Source organism: Pseudochaenichthys georgianus, chromosome 23 (assembly GCF_902827115.2).
Source record: "Pseudochaenichthys georgianus chromosome 23, fPseGeo1.2, whole genome shotgun sequence".
NCBI lineage: Eukaryota > Metazoa > Chordata > Actinopteri > Perciformes > Channichthyidae > Pseudochaenichthys > Pseudochaenichthys georgianus.
The window spans coordinates 4328853-4354148 of NC_047525.1; the positions used below are offsets into that span (position 1 = coordinate 4328853).

The following is a 25296-nucleotide window of genomic DNA, read 5'->3' on the forward strand; positions in this document are numbered from 1 at the left end:
TGCAACAATCCGGAGCAGCAGGGCGTCATCACTCTAGGACGGGAATGAGAGTCCATTGAGTTGGCCTGTAAATGTATCACTGTGTCAGATAGAGTATATTTATGTCTTTATTTTTGTATTAACAAATACAGTTCGTATAATTTCACTGTTTCAATCGTTCTCATATATTAGCACAACTGTGTTGTAAATATGTTATTGTTTATACATAAGGCAAATATAGTTATGTGGTATTTATAGTAGCGTATTTGAGTTGATTTGACAGGTGTTTACAGCTCTTCTCTCTCACACAATGGAGATGCTTTTAAACATTTCAGAGGCAGTGACGTGTGTCGGAATATGTTCGTTTCGAAGTGACTGAACACTAACACAGAATTATTAAAGACTTTTATGTTAAAATATAATAAATTAATAAATTGATCTATTATAGTACATTTAAACTATGCATTATAAAAATGAAAGTTGTTCAAGTCTGTTGTATTTTTTCATTTGAATTAATATTTCCAATGAATTGTGCATCATCCTGGAAATCATTTAAAGGACAATTTGCTTAAACCCCCCCGCCTTCTCATCCTGGGTGATGCCATTTGTTTATAAAAAAAATATTGATTCATGATCAATTTACTGTTTCAAAGGTGAATAGTGCAAAAAAAAGCAGACTTGGTGTCATTTGATCCAAATGTTACATGTATCATGCCCATCAATGTAACGAGCAGCAGAACAACAGAGCTCCACTGCAGAACAATCACACAAACCACCGATGAGCTTCATTTCTCTCAAGGGAGTCGAATACAACGTTTATTCATGTATGTACAATCATCTATCAAGAGCCAAATGAAAAATACAATGTGATTACCTTGAATAATACAGGATTTCAGACGCAGTCCCTCACATACATCATGCTGGCAGTACGGAGTTATTCATATGAGGCAGATATATTCTTTCATTCTAGTTGCTGATTGCATTCATCAAAATCTGACATTTAAAATTCAACAGTCTTTCCCCTATGTCCTATTAATCCTTTTGTTGTCCTTTTCAAGTGCAAACTACATTATTTTTCTCTTTAAAACATTTTTCTTAAAGTATTATCATTCTTTCCTGTGTGTGACCATTATTAAAAGTGGAAAAGCTAAATTAAAAAAAGAAAAATCATCAAATAATACTGTTTTCATGAGTCCACAGGAATCTGGTGTCTCTCAAAAGTGAAAACCAAATCCACATGGCAGACAGGAGCGGAGTGAGGTTGAGGGGGAGCAGGGTAAGGGTAGAGCTGGTGAGGGTGAAGATGGAAAATGGACGGGGGGTGGAGGTGGTTTATAAGTTGCCGAACAGCTCGTTCCTCTTGCTCCAGTCCATGGTCGGAGCTTTTTTGGCCGATCGCTTCTGACGAGCTCTCTCTTTAACCTGAGCCAGAGACAAGCTGAGACCCAGCCTGTCAGCCGGGGCGGGGAGCTACACACACACACACACACACACACACACACACACACACACACACACACACACACACACACACACACACACACACACACACACACACACACACACACACACACACACACACACACACACACACACACACACACACACACACACACACACACACACACACACACACACACACACACACACACACACACACACACACACACACACACACACACACACACACACACACACACACACACACACACACACACACACACACACACACACACACACACACACACACACACGTCAACTATCTCTATTGGACGTTGATTGAAATTAGAGAAACAATTCATACTTGAATAGAAATATGATAAACGTTCCAGATTAACAATAATTGTAGTTATATTCTTTTTTTCATTTGAATATATCAGTAAAGCACAATATCTGATCACATTCTTTACTTTATTTTTAATTTTTCCATCAATATCAACATAATGGTCAGGTACAGCACTTACTAAAATCCAGGACCACTAAGTATTACTGTACTGTTGTAAAATATCAAAAGTCAAATGATGTCTTCAACTCAAATATTAGTTTTTTTTGTGTGACATATCTCCAAAAAGATCTCTACGTCATTTCCTTGAAATGTTTCCGCTTTATTTACCAAGTCCAAAACTTTTTGGAACCTTGAAACGTCATGACTTACAGCATATCCATTATTACTGCTATCAATTATTTTAAGGGTATTCAAATGCTTGGCTGTATTTCTGCAGTGAAATCTCATTAAATTCATTTATTCTATTTTTATATTTTTTATTGCTTATTTATTTTTATTGACTTATTATGCAGCAGTATAAAGCAGGAGGGGGGTGAGGAGCTGTTCTGTACCTGGGGAGGGGGCTCGCTGCTGCCCGGCTCCTGCAGGGAGGCGTTGGAGGACGCGCTGGAAGCTGAAGAGCTCACAGAGACTTTGGGCTTCACCTCTGCTGCCACCTGCTGACAGAGAAGCATTCACACTGACTGAAAGGGCCAATATGAACTGATCAATGCATCAGTTGTGGTGACATGGATATATGTGTGACCTGCACTGTTGTTTACACTTATTTTTAATTCAATTCAGAAGTTTACTAAAGTCATACAGAGATCTTGGCTCTGTTATACACTGAACAAAAATATAAATGCAACACTTTTGTTTTTGCTCCCACTCAAAGATCTAAAACATTTTCTATATACACAAAATAACCATTTCTCTCTAATATTGTTCACAAATCTGAAAAAATAGATAGTGAGCACTTCTCCTTTGCCGAGATAATCCATCCCACCTCACAGGTGTGGCATATCAAGATGCTGATTAGACAGCATGATTATTGCATAGGTGTGCCTTAGGCTGGCCACAATAAAAGGCCACTCTAAAATGTTCAGTTTTATCACACAGCACAAAGACACAGATGTCGCAAGTTTTGAGGGAGCGTGCAATTGGCATGCTGACAGCAGGAATGTCCACCAGAGCTGTTGCCCATGAATTGAATGTTCATTTCTCTACCATAAGCCGTCTCCAAAGGCGTTTCAGAGAATTTGGCACTACATCCAACCGGCCTCACAACCGCAGACCACGTGTAACCACACCAGCCCAGGACCTCCACATCCAGCATGTTCACCTCCAAGATCGTCTGAGACCAGCCACTCGGACAGCTGCTGCAACAATCGCTTTGCATAACCAAAGAATTTCTGCACAAACCGTCAGAAACCGTCTCAGGGATGCTCATCTGCATGCTCGTCATCCTCATCGGGGTCTCCACCTGACTCCGGTTCGTCGTCGTAACCGACTTGAGTGAGCAAATGCTCACATTGGATGGCGTCCGGCACGTTGCAGAGGTGTTCTCTTCACGGATGAATCCCGGTTTTCACTGTTCAGGGCAGATGGCAGACAGCGTGTGTGGCGTCGTGCAGAGATGGGGACTCGAGTCTGCGACTCGGACTCGAGGCTGCTACTTCCTTATAGAGCCCGCCTCCTCCAACACACACGAACGCGCACATGACCAATGAGGGCACGAGATAAGTTTGTGCCCAGATGGAAGGCTGACAGGCAGGTAGGCCATCCAGTTACTTTAGCCGGGCTCATTACGCAGACGTGCGCGTCTCTCTTACTACCTCGTAGTAACACAAAGGCGACCGGCGGCACACCTGCGGCTGTACCGCTTGTAATTAGGTTCAACTACAAAAACTTCGAACAAAATGCCGGCGGCACCAACAAAAGGAGCGCACACTGCAAAGTCTGCAATATCAAAATCAAGGATGCTGGCGCAACAACGTCGAATTTCATCAGGCACTTGAAAACTCACCCGGAGAGGTCAGTCACATTAACTCATGGACGGTTAGCAAACATGTTTAGCTCAGCATCAGCTATGTAATGTTAACTTAGCTTGCTACTAGCTTTGTAACTGAATATTTGAAAAGATTAGTGAATTGCTTGTCACACTTGTTTGAGTTGAGTGGCGTTGACATCCAACTCTTGACATGACATAAAAAAGGTCGGTAACGTTAATCTTTACCTGCTGCCACCATCTACTGGCTAACGTTAAACGTAGAAAAATACATAGTTACATACATAAATACATCTGTGGGTTTATAGGCAGGTTACAGGTTTATTGTTGACCACGTAGCGTTAATGTTACAGGTTTATCAGGTTACCATGACACTGGCTTTGAGTGAGAGGATAGAGGAATATGTTTATTAATAGTAGACTTAAAAGATATCATTAGAGACCCAGTGTATAATAACACAGTAAATGCTTTGAATCTCTTAGATATAGCTGTGCAGTATTCTTAACAGACTGGATAGCAGCAGACAATAGAAGGCTTATTACAACCAGAAGAGACATGAGACTTTTATTTTTTTTAGAGACTTGAGACTTGACTTGGACTCGTGATCAAAGACTTGAGACTTGATCAAGTCTCACCCCACAAAGACTTGAGACTTGACTTGGACTCGTGACCAAAGACTTGAGACTTGACTTGGACTTGCAAAAAAAGACTTGTGAACATCTCTGGCGTCGTGTGGGTGAGCGGTTTTCTGATGTCAATGTTGTGAATCGAGTGGCCCATGGTGGTGGTGGGGTTATGGTATGGGCAGGCGTATGTTATGGACGACGAACACAGGTGCATTTTATTGATGGCATTGTGAATGCACAGAGATACCGTGAGGAGATCCTGAGGCCCATTGTTGTGCCATTCATCCACGACCGTCACCTCATGTTGCAGCATGCACGGCCCCATGTTGCAAGGATCTGTACACAATTCCTGGAGGCTGAAAACATCCCAGTTCTTGCATGGCCAGCATACTCACCGGACATGTCACCCATTGAGCATGTTTGGGATGCTCTGGATCGGCGTATACGACAGCGTGTTCCAGTTCCTGCCAATATCCAGCAACTTGGCACAGCCATTGAAGAGGAGTGGACCAACATTCCACAGGCCACAATCAACAACCTGATCAACTCTATGCCAAGGAGATGTGTTGCACTGCGTGAGGCAAATGGTGGTCACACCAGATACTGACTGGTTTTCGGACCCCCCCAGACCCCCCCAATAAAGCAAAACTGCACGTTTCAGAGTGGCCTTTTATTGTGGCCAGCCTAAGGCACACCTGTGCAATAATCATGCTGTCTAATCAGCATCTTGATATGCCACACCTGTGAGGTGGGATGGATTATCTCGGCAAAGGAGAAGTGCTCACTATCACAGATTGTTTCAGATTTATGAACAATATTTGAGAGAAATGGTTATTTTGTGTATATAGAAAATGTTTTAGGTCTTTGAGTTCATCTCATGAAAAATGGGAGCAAAAACAAAAGTGTTGCATTTATATTTTTGTTCAGTATATATACACATATACACATATACACACACTGCTCCGGTGCTGTCCTCTATGCTGCAGACCACTGGGTCAAGACCTCAGTTGATGGGGGGATTGTTGAGGATCTTTTGAGGACATTTTGTGAAGAGTAGTTTTTAATTTTTTTTGGATCTATGATTCTGAAATACATTTCTGACAGACAGTTTTAGTCAACTTCATTTTGTGACGCTGAACCAGAAACAGAAAACTAGCTCTGTTCAGAATATATTATAACAAACTTAAATGACTATAAATATACTACAATACTTTTTTAGAGTGCAGGACTGTGTACAAACCTAGGAGTGAGAGCAGACGTTGTTAGAATGCACACTCACACACATGTTATGTAAGGGCTGCTGAATGAGGGATTGTTGTTGCTCTGCAGCATGTGTGTGTATGTGAACAGCTCGCTATTCTTCTCATTAGCATAATCCCCAACGAGTTAAAGCCACTTCAATCCCATGATCCTCCAGGACTCTGAGACCGAGAGGAAATACACTGCACTGCTCAGCTCCTGTTGCCATGGGGTCAGACACAATGTCACCAGAGGGGCCAAGCTGTGTGTGTGTGTGTGTGTGTGTGTGTGTGTGTGTGTGTGTGTGTGTGTGTGGGGGTATATTTTAGTTCATACTGACTGCTTAATAAAGAACCATTTTGCTTGTTAACTCAGGGTTATTTTTCCAGACGATGATGATGATGATGATGATGATGATGATGGGAAGTGTAGGGTTTGTGTGTGCGTGTGTGTGGTGCTCCTCACCTCCTCCGCTGCTCTTTTTTGGCTCAGGCAGAGCCCCTGCAGGGGAGGAAGACGTAGTTATTAGACACTCATAATTTAGCTTTCATGGTTTAACATGGTGACAGTCATCATGGAATGGCAGTGATTTAGTTCCCGACAGTGGCAGCTCTTAAAAGCTCAGAGCAAATGTGTGTGTGGTACCGCTGAGGTGCTCCTCAGTGGGCAGCACGTCACACATCTTGAAGAACTCTTCAGTCTCTGCGTCCACCACCAGCAGGGATGTCTCCTCGCCTCCTGCTTTGATCGCCGCAACTACCTCCGAGTGCTGCATGTCCTTCACTGACACGCCATTCACCTGAGGAGTCAGGAGACGGGGGGAGAAGTTATTCGTTATAGATCCTCTAACCAGAACACAGTCTTATTCAATGTTTTACCATCAAATAGTTATCTTATCTTTTTGTAGCTTACATCTACATTTAAAATCCTCTCAGAAGCTAAAACCATATATATTTTTTTAAAACTACAATTCACTAATAAACATTTTTGCAGATTAGTTGTCAGTTGTTTGGGTAATCACTAAATCATCTCATCACTCGGGCAGTAGTGTAGTGGAGATTTTTTTACTGGGTGGGTGGACGGGCCGGGTGGACGGGGGGAGACACTATCTTATAGATCTTATGGCTCTGTTCCTTTCAAAGAGCTGTTAAAAAAAGCATTTTTTTAAAGGGGGCGGGGTTACTAGGTTTATCTGCAAAATAATCACCAGGATAATGATTGACTGTATTGCCAGACCTAATGTCAATAATCTGCATTGTAAACATGACACAAGGTGGCGCCATATCCATGTCATTCATGTCAGTGAATGTACTACTTTGAATTTACCCTCTGTATGTGTTAAGTAAATAAAGTTGCCTTGCCTTGAATGAAATTCACTCAACTCTTAATATTAGATACTGTGTTTTTAAGTGGCGATGGAGATTATTTGTTGACCCTGCTTTAAAGGATATTTTGCCTTTACAAATGGTGCGCTTTATCACTGCCTGGGTTTCGGTTGAAGTGCATCCAAATGCTGCTGCGTTTTCGCGTTTGGCTCATTTCCCATCCGAAAAACACGTCGTCTACCTGTCCTGTACCACACGTTATGACTTCTCTCTCTCGCGTATTCCGTTAAGACCCACCCCATCTCACTCCTCGTGCTGAAACCTATCAGAGTAGGGGTGGGTCTTCACAGAATACGTTTGGGGAACACAATCAAGCTTTTTAAAAGGCGAGTGTATTTTGGCAGGCAGTGAGTGCGGACCAACGATTGAAGCATAAAAAGAACGGCTCTCACCGAGTACGACTTGGTTCCCCTCTTTCGTACCAAAGAGCCGTTCAAAAGAATCGGCTCGTTCGCAACACGCACGCACACAAACTAATTTCTCATTTCACTAATTCCCCTCCTCGACTCCTAGTCCCGCTCACAGGAGATGCGAGCCGAGGTGCCGAGGAGGGGAACCGAGGAGAGAGGAGCGGAAGCAGCAGGCGGTTAGAGAAATGAGAACTCCTCTCCTCTGAGCGGTCATTTTAAAGAGACGTCCATTAATGATGACAGGAGGCTCAGCAGCCCTCTGTCAGATGGACACATGTGTTCATGACCACTTCTATATTTACTTTGATTCATTCACAGTGCGGTATGATGAGACAATAACAGGCCACACACACACACACACACACACACACACACACACACACACACACACACACACACACACACACACACACACACACACACACACACACACACACACACACACACACACACACACACACACACACACACACACACACACACACACACACACACACACACACACACACACACACACACACACACACACACACACACACACACACACACACACACACACACACACACACACACACACACACACACACACACACACTCAAACGGAGCACTCTCATAATAACGTAACACTATCAGAGACTGGATATAGTGTTACGTTTATCCGCCCTCTCTGGTCGCTACAATACGTCGTTACGTTTCCTCTCTGGTCGCTACAATGAGGAAAATAATTTACGGGCCAAAAGTTTTATTTACAAGTATTAAAAGTAAGCAGAGGACAACAAACCAACTGAGACCCGTCTGTCCGCTGCATCTACGCACACACTGTACCACACACACCTTCACCACACACGCACCTACAGCTCCTAAAACAGGCTACAGCCGTTGTGTATTTTATTATGTGAAGCACTAAATGGTTTTAGAAAAATATCGACTCTTTGTTTGTAGATATCTACTAAACTAAAGCAAATAAAGAGAGTAGGCCTGTTATACTGAGTGATATATATTATACACACTGCTCTGCTTTCTGCACGGACCTCACAGCTGTTCTCACTTTAAACATCGCGTTGCGATGAAAGCAGTTTCTAAAATAATATCCAGGGGATGCATGCAGAGCTGTGATTGGCTGAGATAAGTCCGGCCGTGCGTCACGACTCTTTGAAACATCTCTGTTCCCGGAAATGCATCCACGAAGGAGCCGTGGAGGACCATGGAGGACCCATCAGTGTATCCTCGGGTATAGCTCCTCCAGAGAGGCTCCTCGATGCTCGATGCTCGGTCCTCGACGTGCATTTAGAGAAATGAGATGTCCTTCAACATGGCGCGCTGAAATTCTCACTACCGGAGGGTCGAGGAGGGGTATTTGATGAAATGAGAAAGGGCCCAAGTGCTTTGCTTCACAAACCCTGTGATTAGTCCTCAAGCTCTGTGATTGGTTGACCTCCAACTGCATTCCATATGAAAAAAAACGTTTCGTAACAGATAAAATCATACTTTATTCAGCAGTCCTTGCTTTACTCTTTAAAAGTCATCACATGAATGCATTGTAATACATGGTTCGGCTGCATTAAATATTACACATCCGGCGCCAGAGATTTTCTCTAGGGGGTGCTGTGGGGTAGCTTGACGTTTCATAGAGGGTGCTCAAACATTAAGGGTTAAGCGCTACAGTTGAATTTTCTACTGCAACACTCCCCACACGCACACACAGTGTACTTGTTACAATGAAGGCTCGATAATCAGCTCACGGCATATAGGTCTAAGCAGGGCTAAAGCGCTATTTTTAATAATAATAATTTAAATTTATATAGCGCCTTTCACGAAACCCAAGGACGCTTTACAGTGAGAAGTAACAAAACAAAAGGTAATAATAGACATACAGAGCAATAGCAGGAAATAAGTGACTATAATTTAGTTGAGGCCGAAGGCCTGAGTGAACAGATGGTGTTTGAGGTGTTTTTTTAAAGGTGTCCAGAGTGTCTGCATTCCTGATTGCAGAGGGCAGAGAATTCCAGAGGGTGGGGGCTGCGACACTGAAGGCTCTGTTGCCAAATGTTTTTAGCTTGGAGCGCTGGATGGAGAGCAGCCCTTTGTCAGAGGACCGCAGGTGACGAGAGGGGGTGTAGGGCTGAAGGAGGTCAGAGATGTATGGAGGGGCTAGGGAGTGGAGAGATTTGTAGGTTAGCAGGAGGAGTTTGTACTGGATGCGTGACTTGACCGGGATTTTTACAAGTGGGGGTGGACCTCACCTCCTCTAGTGGGGTCCGGGGGCATGCTCCCCAGGGAAGATTTTTTTTTTTTAAATATTGAAGTTAAAAGCATCAATCTGTTGCACTTTGAGAGCAACATTAAGAGATCTATGGATACATCTCTCAACACCCAGATGAAACAGAACTGTAAACAGATTTTCTATTTCTTTATAGATATTTTACAAATCCTTTTAAAACAAACCGTTGGAGACACACAAAGATAACTAGACTAAAGTTAACTATCTAAATACTGAGAGAGTCCTTTAAAAAACATATTTCTTGGGGGTGCTTCAGCAGAATAGACCGGAAACTATTCTTTTACCATTCTGTTTTAATTTCACAATAAAGTTAGTAGTAATATTTTGTTTTGAAATTATTGTTTTTTATTAACTACTAGACCGCTGGGTCATGTTAAGACCATCTTTTCTGTGTTGCTGTGGTTTTTTTCCATCGCTTTTGTGTTACAAATATCAAAACAATAACAATAGGTATCCGTCGTAAACTAAACCGGAAACAGCAGTATATTTTATTTTGTTAACACTGAAAACTAGAGTATTTGCAATGCAGGTAGATTGTGTTGCTTTTTAACGACTGTTTAAAATGCCTTTTTCTTAATGTCTTACATTTTTGTAAAGCACTTTTGAATGTGTTATATTTTATGAAAACATTTAAATATTAAGAGTACATACAAAATAGGAGGAAAGTAGAAGGTCAATGATATAAATATAGAATAGAAAATATCAAGAAGATACTGTAAATGATATCTAGAATAAAACAGTTTAGTGCCTGATGTACAAAGATATTAATAGGAGGATGTGCAAAACAGACAAACTAATTTAACTTTATTTAAACATTAAATAATACTTTAGGTTAAGGTCTTCTTTTAAATACATGTAAGCAAAAAGCTTTGGGGGTATCTGATCAATATTAAGCCTGACAAAGTCATTAACATGTAATATATTGCATGGTTTGTTTTGGGACTTGACAATCAACTTTCCTGCAATGTTAACCAAGTTGAAGCACTTATTTTAACCGATATTATACATATTTATTATACTCTTATAAGATGTATGTAGATAGAATAAGAAATGTGCAAAATATGACAGTTTAATGGTGGAGGTATACACATATTGATAGATCTCTTGTTGAGGAACCTATGACCCAAGTTTGTCATCATTGCATAACTGCACCGTAGTTGTGTATATGATATGTCAATAAATCTTTGAAAATCTTTAAATCTTGAAAGGGATGTACAAAATAGCAATTATATACAGTTTTTGATGAACGATTAGAGAATAACGAGTAATGAATATGCTTTATAGGGATCTGCAGATACATTTGTCTTCTCAAGCACCAACTATCAAATATCTCTCCTGATTGTTTGCACTTGACAATCATATTTCACTAAGGTGTAACTAAAGTCTGATTTAAGGGTTGTTTATATTTCACATCATTAATCAGAATCTGTAAAGTAACTAAAATAAATGTAGTGGAGTAAAAATACCAGGTTAACCTTAAAGAACGCCCTCAGGATTATAAAAGACCCCCATCGCCCCAGCCACAAACTGTTCTGTCTGCTGCAGTCTGGCAGGCGGTACCGCAGCATCCGGACTAAAACCACCAGACTCAGAGACAGTTTCATCCCACAGGCCAAAAGACTGTTAAACACTTGAACTTTGAAACAACATCCATAACATTCATCTAGCTGCTACTTAGAAATTATTTATCTAATATATCATATTCCAAACCCTTGTATTTGAACATTACATGAAACATTACATCATGAAAACATTATGATGTAACCTTTGCTAAATACTATTATTTTATTAATAGAAATGATAGTTTTCCCCATGAAGCACCCGTTAGCGTTAGCAGTTAGCTCAGTGCAGGACTGGCTGCTACCAGCTAATATTAGCTAGCTCAACACAGATTTGTTGTTCATATTGAAGCAACATCAGAGAAAATCAGGTGCTTCGTGACAGATTCCTGACTATATTGATATGATTATATATTTCATTATGTCTGCAAGTGCCAGAGGTGGGACCAAGTCATTGTTTTGCAAGTCCGAGTCAAGTCTCAAGTCTTTGCGCTCAAGTCCAAGTCAAGTCTCAAGTCAGGTTGGGAAAGTTCAAGTCAAGTCCAAGTCCTAAACGTTGACAAAACGAGTCATAAACAAGTCATTATGTGCTTTTCACCAAATGTAATGACATTGATCAACAGAATAATACTTAATAATCAAATTGCTCTTTTTTAGTCACATTAATAATTTAATAATCAATTTTCTCTCTGCTGGTAAAGTAACACGTTTTTCTTCTATTTTAAGAGGGATCAGTAAGGTAAGGCTACCATGACGGTTTGATTCAGAAGGAGTTTAATGTATAAGATCCCTGATGTTGAGGTGACAGAATGTTTATCACTGTGTACAACATGTTATAAGGGACCCACTATCTATCTTTATGCAAGGGATAATGTGCAGCGAGGCGGTCTCTATGGGGAAGAGAACACCGGCATCTAGATCCCTCTGCAGGTGGTACTTTAACTATATTTTGATGCCAATACTTTTGTACTTTTACTTGTAACATTTTGAATGCAGGACTTTTTATTGTAACCGAGTATTCCTACACTCTGGTACTTTTGTACTCAAGTACAAGATCTGAACTTCTCCCACCTCTGACAGTAAATCCTGAGTGGTTACCAAAATAAAGGTAAGGTTATTTTAATTTTATAAATCCTGCACTCAGCTTTGCTTTCTCCAACATCACTGAAAAGCAGCCAGATGCTGCTTCTTTTTTCGGTTTTCGCTAATTTCTTGACTTTTTCCGACGCACTTGCATTTAAATCCGTCTCCCCGTCGCTCTGTGCAGCTGGCCTGTACCACTACACCGTCTGTGCCCCCCACCCTTCTTTCACATAATGGTATGATCCTAGTGTATCCTCGCATATTATTGGCCGCATGGTGGCCCAGCTAAATAAAGTCCCGCCCCTGCCTGCAAGGATTCTCAGCAAGAGTAGGAGCGGCTGAAGATTCTGCTCTCCCCAACGGGAGTCTGCTCTTCTAGCGGCAGCTCGCGATCGGCGTGTTGGAGAACTCTGAATTAAATGATCAAGTCACCTCAAGTCAGAAGGCTCAAGTCCAAGTCAAGTCCCGAGTCATTGGTGTTCAAGTCCAAGTCGAGTCGCAAGTGTTTTGTGATTTTGTCAAGTCGAGTCTCAAGTCATCAAATTGGTGACTCAAGTCATGTGACTTGAGTCCACACCTCTGGCAAGTGCCATATAAAGTATTGTAATAACCAGAAATGTGAATGCTTTTCTGTGTGCACATCGGGAATTGCTGCGGTAACGGCTTGAGATCAGGTAAACAGATGTGGAGTCACTGTTGCAGATCTGTAACCAAGGCAACAGCCAGCATTAGGTAGCATACGGCAGGCTAACAGAGGAACTCACACAGATCAATGAGCTTCCACAATGCCTCAGTTATTAAATATTGAACACTTTGGGCCTCCATATTAAAGGTGGAACATGTTATCACTTTAAACTTTTATGAGTCATATATTCTTATTCAATTTAAGATATCATAAAAGGCATCATTAAAAATGACTGATGATTAAAATATCTAAAAACGATTATTTCTACTTCACCTGAACTATGGATCTCACATGACAGCTGTTTAAAATGAAAATACTCCGGTGTTTTAAGTCTGTGAATGCTGATTTTCGTACGGTAAGGGAAGATGCCAATGTTGTTGATGTAGTGAGGAGTGATGATGGATAGAAGAGTGGAGTGTTACTACAGGGCACCAGCACACTCCCACAGCCCAAACTAATCGACTCCTGGGAGATAAGGAACTGAAGAATTCTGGGGGAGGAAGGTCCAAGTGGGAATATCGTCAGGAATCTCTAGGTGTACTCCCACAGGCTGTGGACAGCTGGTACGGAACATTCTACTTCATTCCTCTTCGGTGACCCACACAGAAAGAGCTTTCATCTCACTGAGTCTGTACAGTTCTGGTTTTATTTCATTAATACTATCTCTGCCCCCCCCCTGCAGGGTGGGATTAGTAAATGGATTAACGCAGACCCTGTTCAACACGGCTTCAGACCTGCTGTTTACACAGTGACACAGTGGGAGGAAGCAGGCAGTGTGTGTGTGCGTAGGATGACGTGTTTTTGGATCTCTTATGAGCGTGTATGAAATAAATGCTACAATAGCCCTTTAAAAAGCAGTGGACAGTATTCATTAGTATTCCTGAAGTATCTATTATTCAAATCACACAGTGGATTCCCCGCTGTGATTAAAAAGTATTCTGTCTGCTGACTCACTGTTTCTTTAATAGCTGTCAGAAACCTGATCTGCGTGCAGAGTCTTTCTGTTCTCATCCTTCAACTCTGCTCTACCATTTCACTCCATCCATATCCATTCAGTGTGTGTGTGGTACCTGGAGGATCTTGTCCTGTGGTTTGAGTCCGGCCTGCTGAGCAGGAGAACTGTCGTCAACGGCCCTGATGAACTGCCCCGGACTGGACTTCTCACTGTGCAGGTTGAAGCCGTAACCACCGCTGCCTTTCTGCATGTGGCAGAGACGAGGCCGCAGACCCCCCCTCTCCTACACACACACACACACACACACACACACACACACACACACACACACACACACACACACACACACACACACACACACACACACACACACACACACACACACACACACACACACACACACACACACACACACACACACACACACACACACACACACACACACACACACACACACACACACACACACACACACACACACACACACACACACACACACACACACACACACACACACACACACACACACACACACACACACACACACACACACACACACACACACACACACACACACAATTATTTTGGGTGAAAAGTTTGATTTATTAGGACATTGACTTTGGAAATCCACAATTCTTCACAAACTCTGAAAGGTATGGATGTACCGTGAACCGGTTAAAAATCGGTACAGCTGCGTTAAGATTAAAATCGGTTGAGCTAAAAAACTAATCGCGATGCAATTGTTTTAAACGGCCCAGGGTGTGAACTAATTTGTATTTGATTAGCTGGAACAGCAGTCTGGACAAGATTGAATGCCATCTAGAACAACAAGTTGCCATGGCAGCTGCTCTCCTCAGTGCAGACGTCCGACGAAATCGACACACTGGATAACTCGGACATCCGTGATGCCGAGGAGAATGGGCGTAATTTCCAAAGCTATGAGAACTACGCACATTTTCGTTAACAGAACTACAGATGTTAATATAATTGCTGTTAGCAGCAGAGTGTACATCTCTAATACTCCTGTCTTTATGGTCATGTGACCAGTAGAGATTAAATTAAGGTGACATATGATACATATTTAATTGTATGTTGTATGCTATTATCTCAGATTTCTCCAATACAGTCCTACAGATTCCACGGCCACACATGTCAGGGAGGCACTTCATATAACTTCCCTATACATACCGTTTGTCTGATGTGTATTTGCAGTGGTGTAATGTAACTATGTACATGTACACAAATACTGCACTTAAGTACAAAATCGAAGTACTTGTAGTATACTTGAGTATTTTCACATTTGGCCACTTTATAATTTTACTCTACTACATTTTGTAAGCTAATGTTTAAGTTTTTGCTCAACTACCTTTATTTTACATATTTAGTTTATTTGCCATTATATTTAAATCGACACATATTGTAATATATTATCATAGGTCAAGCTATCCAGAAGTATGTAAGGTAATTCAAATAAACCCCACTTTTACCAAATGCAACATTAAAGTGATGAACACATTAATGCACCAATTTGGGATCAATAAAGTACATCTTATTTTATCTTAAAATAGCCATTTTGCATAACGTGTACTTTTAATTTTGTTAAGAGTCTCTTCTTTTTTTTTAGCTAATACTGTTTACTTTTACTTATGTACAATTTGGAATGCAGGACTTCTACTTTAGCACAGTATTTTTACACTGTTTATTGCTACTTTAACTTAAGTAAATCTTCTGAGTACAGACATGTGGATTGCAGACATGTGTGGGAGCAAATTCCTGAAAGGAAAATAAAAACATTGCACTTTCTTTGTCGTTTCATTATTCATTTAGTAACACATACTCCACACCCATCTCTAGCAAACATGTGCTTGTGCCCTGATAAGAAGCTCCACCTGTTGCTCTTATTCATCTGATAAACGCTCAGCTATCTACACTATCAGTGTGTCTGTAAATGATTCCCTGACAAGCGAGCATCAAATATCAACCACTGCACGCTCAGCATTCAAGACTCTGGACAGACACCTCCCCCCCCCCCCCCACCCCTCAGCCTCTCACCCACACATATGGATTACACATTGAGTTTAAATGGCAGGGGGGTTGATGATTGCTGAAACATTCAGTGAGTCAGTGCGATGCTGGGTGGACCTTTGGATAGCACTGCACATTTATTACCCAGCAGACATCATCTGTGGCTGTTAATAAAGATGATCAGGATGATATAACAGGTGAGGTGCAAAGTACACAACCGGAGGGCTGAACACTACAATTATCTCACTCTAAATATCTATCTACTGTGTATATAAATATATGTTTAAGTTCCACACCAATATGGCACATAGTGACACATACTGTAGGAGAACATTTGAGTACTACTTTCTCTTTTCAGTGATTATTCATGTCTGCGTGCACAGGAATCAGCAGGTTGAGCAGAGCGAGTGCTGCATGATGACAGCCTCTCCCCAACATGCCATCCCTGACATCATGTACAATGTGTGCAGCTAACACATGCTTTTGGGAAGAGTTCTGTGGGGGGAAATACCATATCTGTATGTCAGACCTCAGAAACACAACAGTGATGTGCCGCCCACAGCAGCAGCAGGAATTAATCAGTTCGAGTGCGAGGTTAATGGTTTTACAGCTGCAGTTAAACATCAGATCCTGTGTTTCCAACAGGGTGCCACAGTAAGAGCTGGAGGGAGGACCTTGAACTGAGGCTGACACATTAACTGTGTGAGGAGAAACATGTCCAAGCTACATCTCAAACATCCTGATCTTTTCCACAAAGATAGGGGTAACATCTTACAGGGCTGTGAGTGCTGCACACTGAGACACTCCGCCAGCTCAGGTCACCTGCATGCCTCGGTGCGATGGCATTTCAGAATCAGGAATCCTTTATTAGTCCCACAGCGGGAACATTTCCAGCAACAAGTGGCATAGCAGGTTAGTTATACTAGAACAAACGAAATCACTGAATTTAACAGTACATAGCATGACATATACTATTCCTCTGAACACATTGTTTGTGATTCTAATAAGAAACGAAATATTGATAGATTTAGACAGATCTTTTGCTGAATAAAGAATTGTGGACAAATGTGTTTAAATTCAAAGTAAGCTATTACTTTTAGTAAAGAGTAAGCACAAACAGAATGCAAAGTAAGAGAGGGGATGACATGAGGGCCACAGGTGGGATTGGGTCCTTAGCCTAGTCGGTACGCTGTTACAGCTGAGACCCAAAATGTTCTTTTAATAATCATTGATATGTTAGCTTGGGTCTTTGATAATGATTAGCTGAGCCACGTATAAACCTATAAAATCCTCAGTAAACAACATTCTCAGCTCTTCCAAATCTGACTACTAACTAATATGGCTAAGGTAGCCATAATAACACGATGACACATTTTATTTTTAAAATAATATAAGGTAATAATAATAAGTTTTATTTCGAGGCGCCTTTCAGGACACCCAAGGTCGCCTTACAGTGCATTTAAAAATTAAAACAGCTAAAACAAAAATGGAACACAATTTAATGGAACCGACAAGGCAATACAGCAGCATAAAAGCATAACACAGGCAGGACAAGAGTGTGGAGTGACGAGTGAGAGGGGGATCTGTGATAGCAGGTTGGATGTGTTTTAGAGTGAGTAGGCCAGTTTAAACAGGTGGGATTTGAATGTCGTGATGGAGTCAGACTGTTTGATGTGTGGAGGCAGAGAGTTCCAGAGCCTGGGTGCGGTGCAGCTAAAAGCCCTGGCTCCCATGGTGCTAAGGCGGGAGGTGGGGACAGTCAGGAGTCCGGCTGAGGATGAGCGCAGGGAGCGGGAGGGGGTGTATTCCTGGAGGAGGTTTGAGAGATAGGTGGGGGTGAGGTTGTTGAGGGCTTTGTATGTAAGCAGAAGGTTTTTGTAGTCAATCCGGTGCTGAACAGGGAGCCAGTGAAGTTGGATGAGGGTGGGGGTGATGTGGTCAGACGATTTGGTACAGGTAATGATCCGGGCAGCCGACTTTTGAATGATTTGGAGTCTGTTGAGTAGTTTTGTGGGTAGGCCAGAGAGGATAGCATTACAGTAGTCAATCCGGGATGTGACAAATGCCTTAACCAGGATTTCGGTGCTGGATTGTGAAAGGGATGGGCGGAGTCTGGAAATGTTGCGGATATGTAAGAAGGCAGTCCGGGTGATGTTTTTTATGTGGGGTGCAAACGAAAGGGTGCTGTCCAGGATGACGCAAAGGCTTTTGACTTGGCTGGTGAAGGATACAGGGAAGCCGTCGATCATGATGCTTGGGGGCGGGGTGGTTAGGTAACGTTATAATAGGCCTGTACATAGAGAGTGCAAACATGATGATCACTGTCATTAAATACACTATATAGACCAGGGGTGCCCAACCTTTTTTGAACCGAGAGCTACTTTTAAAGTTGCCAGTCTGCCGAGATCTACCAGTCCAAATAGAGAGGCGTAGCCATTACTGACAGCCTACTACCAGGTAAATAATTATAATTATAATGAATAAGTTCAAACAAACTCAAACTTACAGCTGATTAATAACGGTATCTAACTTGAGTTTTTATCATATCAAAAACCTGTTGAAATGCTACTGTTATTTTTATTACGCAACGGCAGCCTCCAGGAATGCTTCTTTCACAACTTCGCCATCTTTGAAAGGTTTCATGTGTTACGCAAGAACGCGACTGACACGATAAGATGCTCTGGTAGCAGCCTTGCTCTTGTTGTTGGGCCTGGTGAAAATGGACTGCTTTGCATTTAGCGGTCCTTTCAGGCCCCTCCCCTTTTGGGAGCGCAGAATTAGGAGGGAATTCCATCTCGTAGCGTTTGTGCACTGTTTTGAAATGCCGCTCCTAAATTACCCTTCTTCGATAAAGCCTCGCTCGCATGGCAGATGAGACAGATGGACTTTGAATTGGAATAGATACAAAAATAATCATCCTCCCACTCGGAGTGAAAATTATATATGTGTTGCTTCTTGTGTGTGTGCGGACTGTCACTCCTGGTGTTGACAATGGTTGACACGGACAACATTAGCGAACTAGTGCACTGCCCACTGCCCACCAGCCACGCCCCGACACATGGGGTCACGCCGGCCAATCACAAAGCTTTGATGCGTTCAAGTGCATTATTCTGGCACAGGAAGATTATGTTTTAGGACATTAACGATAAAACAGAATATTGTTGTTCTATTTTTAGACACATCTCGCGATCGACTGGGAATCTCCCAGTCGCAATCTCCTCACCGGTCGATCGCGGGCTAAAATCCTTGATTATGCGGGCTAAAATCCTTGATTATGCGGGCTAAAATCCTTGATTATGCGATCAAACATGCTGGGTTTTATGTGATTTTATGCGGTGAAATTGCGAAATATGCGGAAAAAATAAATATTGGGCTGTCTTATTTATTCTCTCTCACACACAACCTGCCACTAACGTTAAACCCCTTTACTATTCAATTAAACACATTCAATGTTTATTCAATGTAAAAGCAATTGCGCGCGCGCGCACACACACACACACACACACACACACACACACACACACACACACACACACACACACACACACACACACACACACACACACACACACACACACACACACACACACACACACACACACACACACACACACACACACACACACACACACACACACACACACACACACACACCACACCACACACACACACACACACACACACACACACACACACACACACACACACACACACACACACACACACACACACACACACACACACACACACACACACACACACACACACACACACACACACACACACACACACACACACACACACACACACACACACACACACACACACACACACACACACACACACACACACACACACACACACACACACACACACACACACACACACACACACACACACACACACACACACACACCTCTAGTTATCCAGGTGATGATTAGGAGAACACTGTCAGCGACGTCATCAGCTTGCGCATCACAGAAGGTAAACAACACCGTGGAGTGAACGTGTGGAGTTTCTCTTCACCAAGATGAAAATCTAATCCATCTCATTTACCGACGAACATTTCTGCTAAAGACCGGGCAAAGCAGTACCCCGATGTCTGGGGGGAAACTATTCTGCACCCCGTGCAACTGTGTGTTGGAGCATAAGAGAACATCCACGGTGACAATTATAAAAGCTCCTGTAGGTGTAATGTGTAGGTGGCCCAATACTTTTGTCTATATAGTGAATGTCTTCTTCTTGTAATGGCACATTAACCATGGTGTCATTTTTGGACTGGTTTCAAATGTATTAAGGGTTAAGGTATTTATTATGAATTTGCTCTGAAAAAAGGTCAGCACAGACTGCTGACAGTGTTCTCCTAATCATCACCTGGATAACTAGAGAACTCTGTGTCCACAGTGTGTGTGTGTGTGTGTGTGTGTGTGTGTGTGTGTGTGTGTGTGTGTGTGTGTGTGTGTGTGTGTGTGTGTGTGTGTGTGTGTGTGTGTGTGTGTGTGTGTGTGTGTGTGTGTGTGTGTGTGTGTGAGCTGATGCGCACAGCTCTTTATGGAGTGTGTTTTGGAGGCCAGCCCATATGAGGGTCAAACAAATACCACATACTACTCTAAAGATGTCTCTGGAATTTAAAAATAATTTGCATTCTGTCAGCAGGAAAAATAATTTAACACGTGCTCTAGCAAATCATTGGAATCATCTAATGTGAGGACACCCATCTGGATGTTTTTGTGCACCAATATCAAACTCTAGGCTACATGAAGCTGCCTTCTGACCTCCAGGCTGCCAGTCAAACTGAAAATGCTGAGTTGGCACTAGAAATAGTTTTTTTGTAAATCATACATAGATTTTTACCAAAGAACTTAGGTATGAAAGAAACAACAGGCTGTAATTTTAATGATCAATTAAATGGTAAATGGTAAATGGACTGTACTTATATAGCGCTTTATCCAGTCTTTAAGACCCCTCAAAGCGCTTTACATACTACATGTCGTTCACCCATTCATACTGAGCAGTGTATGTTAGGACATGCACTAACATACATACACATTCACACACCGTTGGCCATGCCATCGGGAGCAACTCAGGGTTAAGTATCTTGCTCAAGGATACATCGACATGTTGACTGCACGGGCTGGGATCGAACCCACAACCTTCTGGTGGAAAGACGGCCGCACTCCCTCGCAGCCACAGTCGCCCAATTAAGGCGAGACACGGCAGGCAAAAACATCGTTTTTTAAGTACTGGTCAATTTTGAGATGTTGTGCTATTTTGATTCTATAACATGTTTTCTTTCAGGCTTTTGGAAGGAAAACGTACAAAATACACATTTAAGTGTTTATTTTACTATAGTTTGTCTATTTGCGTCTGTAGATTTCTCCTAAATTCACCAAAAGTTAGCATTCTAAGGTAACATAAAGTACCGCGACAGCTGTGTGCACCATGTCAACAGAGGTATCGTTGGAAAGCTCCGTCTCTCCTACACAATCTCATCGGATCCAAATATGGTCATTCCCTTTGTATCAGCAACCAATCGTGAAAGCACAAAGGGGTCTTAAACCAAGAAACGAAATCTCATTGGCTGGTGTCAATTTCTGACAACGTGATTCGTTCAGATGCGTCACGTGGTGTGCTAAAACACTTCCTGGTTAGCTTTTCGCTAGAAATTGAAAACTCAAAATGGCAAAAGAACGGCGAAAAAAACGTTCACAGAGAAGACAACAACAATTGTCACTTGCACGAAGCAAGGTTATACAAAAAACAAATGACCCCGAACATGAAATACCTTCACGGAGTGCGTTGATGCGCAAGCTGTCATCCAAAGAACAGGAGGGTTAGCTCGCGCCTCACTGCAATCTTTAAAGGTCGTTTTCTCAAAATGAGTTTTTTCTCCTACTCCGAGTTCGAAATGTCCACTTCAGTTGCACTTACATACACCAAACCTTCCAGTTATATTCCTATCAATATTATGAAGGCTTTTACAGAAGGGTTTGTTCATATATCATTCATAGCCTGAATTATACAACATTGTATACCTAAAAACATGGCGGAAATTGATATTTTAGGGCTATTGACAGTATTTTCTGATTTACTGTATGGAGTGATAAAAAGAGATATCCAATATCCCTTCTGTAAAAGCCTTAGATGCTAATATGACTACAAAATGAAACAAGAATTTTGAACCTGGCTTTATCCAAAGTTCAGATTTCGATTCCTGAAATGTGTTAAAATATGTGCATATTTAATGAGATAATGGGTAATTTGAATATTTAAACATGCTATTTCAGAAAACTTGTAATACAAAAAACAATTGCCTTATTGTAAGTAATTAACTGGAGACATTTCTAGCTGATACCTTTAAGTTAAAAAAATTACCCTATTCACCTGGGGTGTCTCGCCTTAATCCATCTTTTTTTTCAGTTTCAAAAAACAGCGTGGACAGGCTGGCCCTAAAGTGCTGGGACACTGGACCTGCAGAGGAAGATTATGTGATTCAAAAGATGCAGAGCAGCTCCTGAATGAGAGGAGACTGTACCTGTCACTATTTCGATTATTGTTTCAACTAATCGCTTTGTCTGTAAAATGTAAAATTAATAAACAACCACATCAAAATGATAAGTATGTCATTGCACATATACAGTGATGGAAAGTAAAAAAGGAAATTTACTCAAGTACTGTACTTACAATTTTTAAATATTAACTTGAAATCTACTCCACAACATTTAAAGTGAAATAATGTAATTTTACTCTCCTACATATATTAATTAATGTTTTATTTATTAAGCTTTAGTTACTTTTTGGATTAAGATGTTGCATTAAAAAACATGTAATACACGTTTAACATAATGCATCTCTGAGAATGTAACTGGTGGACTAACTCTTTAAGGTACGAAAAAGCAACATTATACAATATATTATAAAAACATAAATAATTTGTCTATCAAAAACATTGCTCGTCAAAAAAAAAAAAAAAAAAACATTGTTTGTCAAACATACATAGGCCATATTTCTTCAGAATTCATATTTTTAAGTACATTTTCTCTAGATACTTCTAGTAACGCCCCATTACTTATAGTGAAAACCACCCTTGAATGATGGGATAGTAGACTAAAAGCTTTAGGAATCCAAACTATAACATATAATAAGTACCCTGTATCAAGATTGATGCAAAACAAGGGAAATTTGACCTTTCTTAGAGAGATTTCGAAAAAAAAACAACACTTCTGGGGTCATTTGGGTGCATTTTCCATATCTCTGGAACCCATCGGTCGATTTTGATGATCGACATCTCTTTTTAACCGATAGAGCCAATAGAATCGAGAGGGAAGTTCCTAAATCCATCTAAACATTACCATTGGTGAATGAGTAATGTGAGCGTAGCCAGAATGCCCAAAACCGGAAGCTCTCATACTAGGGCTGTGCAATTAATCGTATTTTAATCGCGATTACGATTATGGCTTGCGACGATTATGAAAACAGCATAATTGACAAAATACGATTATATTGCTGGGTGTGCTTTCGCCCCTCCCTAAAAACCCACTCGGCCACGTGGGAGTGACATGTGTTGTGAGTGTTCAGCGCGAGCGAAGATGTCAGAACAAGAGCAGCAACTCGTTAAAAAGAAGGGTACAACTATTTCCACTATTTGGAAGTACTAAACCAAAATTAAATTATACCTCTTTTGAAAGCCTCGTTTTTAGTCTTACGCATCCGACCTGGAAAACTTTGCAGCCAATCTTATTTGTTACAGTGTATCGTGCACCAGGTCCTTATTCAGAATTCTTATCAGAATTCTCTGAGTTTTTATCAACTTTGGTTCTTAAAACAGACAAAGTAATTATCGTAGGTGACTTTAATATTCATGTTGACGATGATAAAAATAGCCTTACTGTTGCATTTAACTCTATATTAGATTCTGTTGGTTTCTGTCAGAGTGTAAATAAACCAACCCACTGTTATAATCACACTCTCGACCTTGTTCTGACTTATGGTATTGAAATTGAGCAACTATTAGTCGAACCGCATAATCCTGCTTTGCCCGACCATTTCTTGGTGACTTTTGGGGTGCTGTTACTAGACTACAAAGCATTAGTCAAAAGCTCTTGCAGCAGAAATCTGTTAGTGCTATAGCCACATTTAAGGAAGAGATTCCACCAATACTTAACTCGATAGCATGTCTGCATGTAGGGGAGGAAACTTATATGCTTTTTTAACAATAAAATTGTTACTCTTAGAAACAAAATTAATGACCTCTTGCCTTTGACCAGTATAGTGTTATCAACAGCTCCCGGAAACGTAAGTTCTAATATTACACTAGATAGGAAACTAGAATGCTTTTCAGCCATAAGCCTTGAACAATTAAATTCAATGATTCTCTCTTCTAAACCATCAACGTGCATGTTAGACCCAATTCCAACTAAGCTGTTGAAGGAAGTTTTTCCATTAATTAGCACTTCTTTATTAAATATTATGAATATGTCTTTATTATCAGGCTATGTTCCACAATCATTCAAAGTAGCAGTGATAAAACCGCTTCTTAAAAAGCACAACCTCGATCCAGAGGTTTTAGCCAACTATAGACCTATTTCTAATCTTCCGTTCCTCTCAAAAATTCTTGAGAAAGCGGTCGCAAAACAGTTGTGTGATTACTTAAAAAACAATGATTTATTTGAAGACTTTCAGTCTGGCTTTAGAACACATCATAGCACAGAGACAGCTCTGGTTAAAGTCACAAATGATATTCTAATAGCCTCAGACAAGGGACTTGTCTCTATTCTTGTTTTGCTCGATCTCAGTGCTGCATTTGATACTATCGACCATGATATCCTATTGCAAAGACTAGAGCACTTAGTTGGCATACAGGGAACTGCTTTAGGCTGGTTTAGGTCCTATCTATCTGAACGCTCTCAGTTTGTACGTGTTAACGATGAATCTTCCACGCAAACCAAAGTTAGCCATGGAGTGCCACAGGGCTCAGTGCTCGGACCTATTTTGTTCACATTATATATGCTTCCGTTAGGCAATATTATAAGGAATCATTCTGTAAACTTTCATTGTTATGCGGATGATACTCAACTATATTTATCAATCAAGCCTGATAAAATTAATCTAAATAAAATTCAAGACTGCCTTAAGGACTTAAAAACGTGGATGACCTTAAACTTTTTGATGTTAAACACGACCAAAACTGAAGTTATTGTACTTGGCCCGAAGAATCTACGAAACAAATGATCTAAAGATATACCAACTATGGATGGCATTAATTTGGCCTCCAGTGAGACTATAAGGAATCTTGG

The 25296-nt window shown here is 41.2% G+C and overlaps 1 protein-coding gene across 3 annotated transcripts in view; it reads right to left on the reverse strand.

Moving 5' to 3' along the window:
- Positions 1-1349: 1349 nt before the first annotated feature.
- Positions 1350-25296, reverse strand: part of LOC117439172 (Na(+)/H(+) exchange regulatory cofactor NHE-RF1-like) — a 41750-nt gene continuing 17803 nt past the window's right edge. The window contains exons 2-6 of one of the 3 annotated variants that reach the window (XM_034074945.2): positions 14091-14258; positions 6263-6416; positions 6083-6118; positions 2317-2424; positions 1350-1449 (exon numbers count right to left, since the gene is read on the reverse strand). In XM_034074945.2, coding sequence (XP_033930836.1) covers positions 1433-1449; positions 2317-2424; positions 6083-6118; positions 6263-6416; positions 14091-14258 — 483 coding nt within the window. In that variant the 3' untranslated portion in view covers positions 1350-1432. The remainder of the gene's footprint in view (positions 1450-2316; positions 2425-6082; positions 6119-6262; positions 6417-14090; positions 14259-25296) is intronic. The other 2 variants (XM_034074946.2, XM_071201750.1) reach the window with 2 other exon arrangements.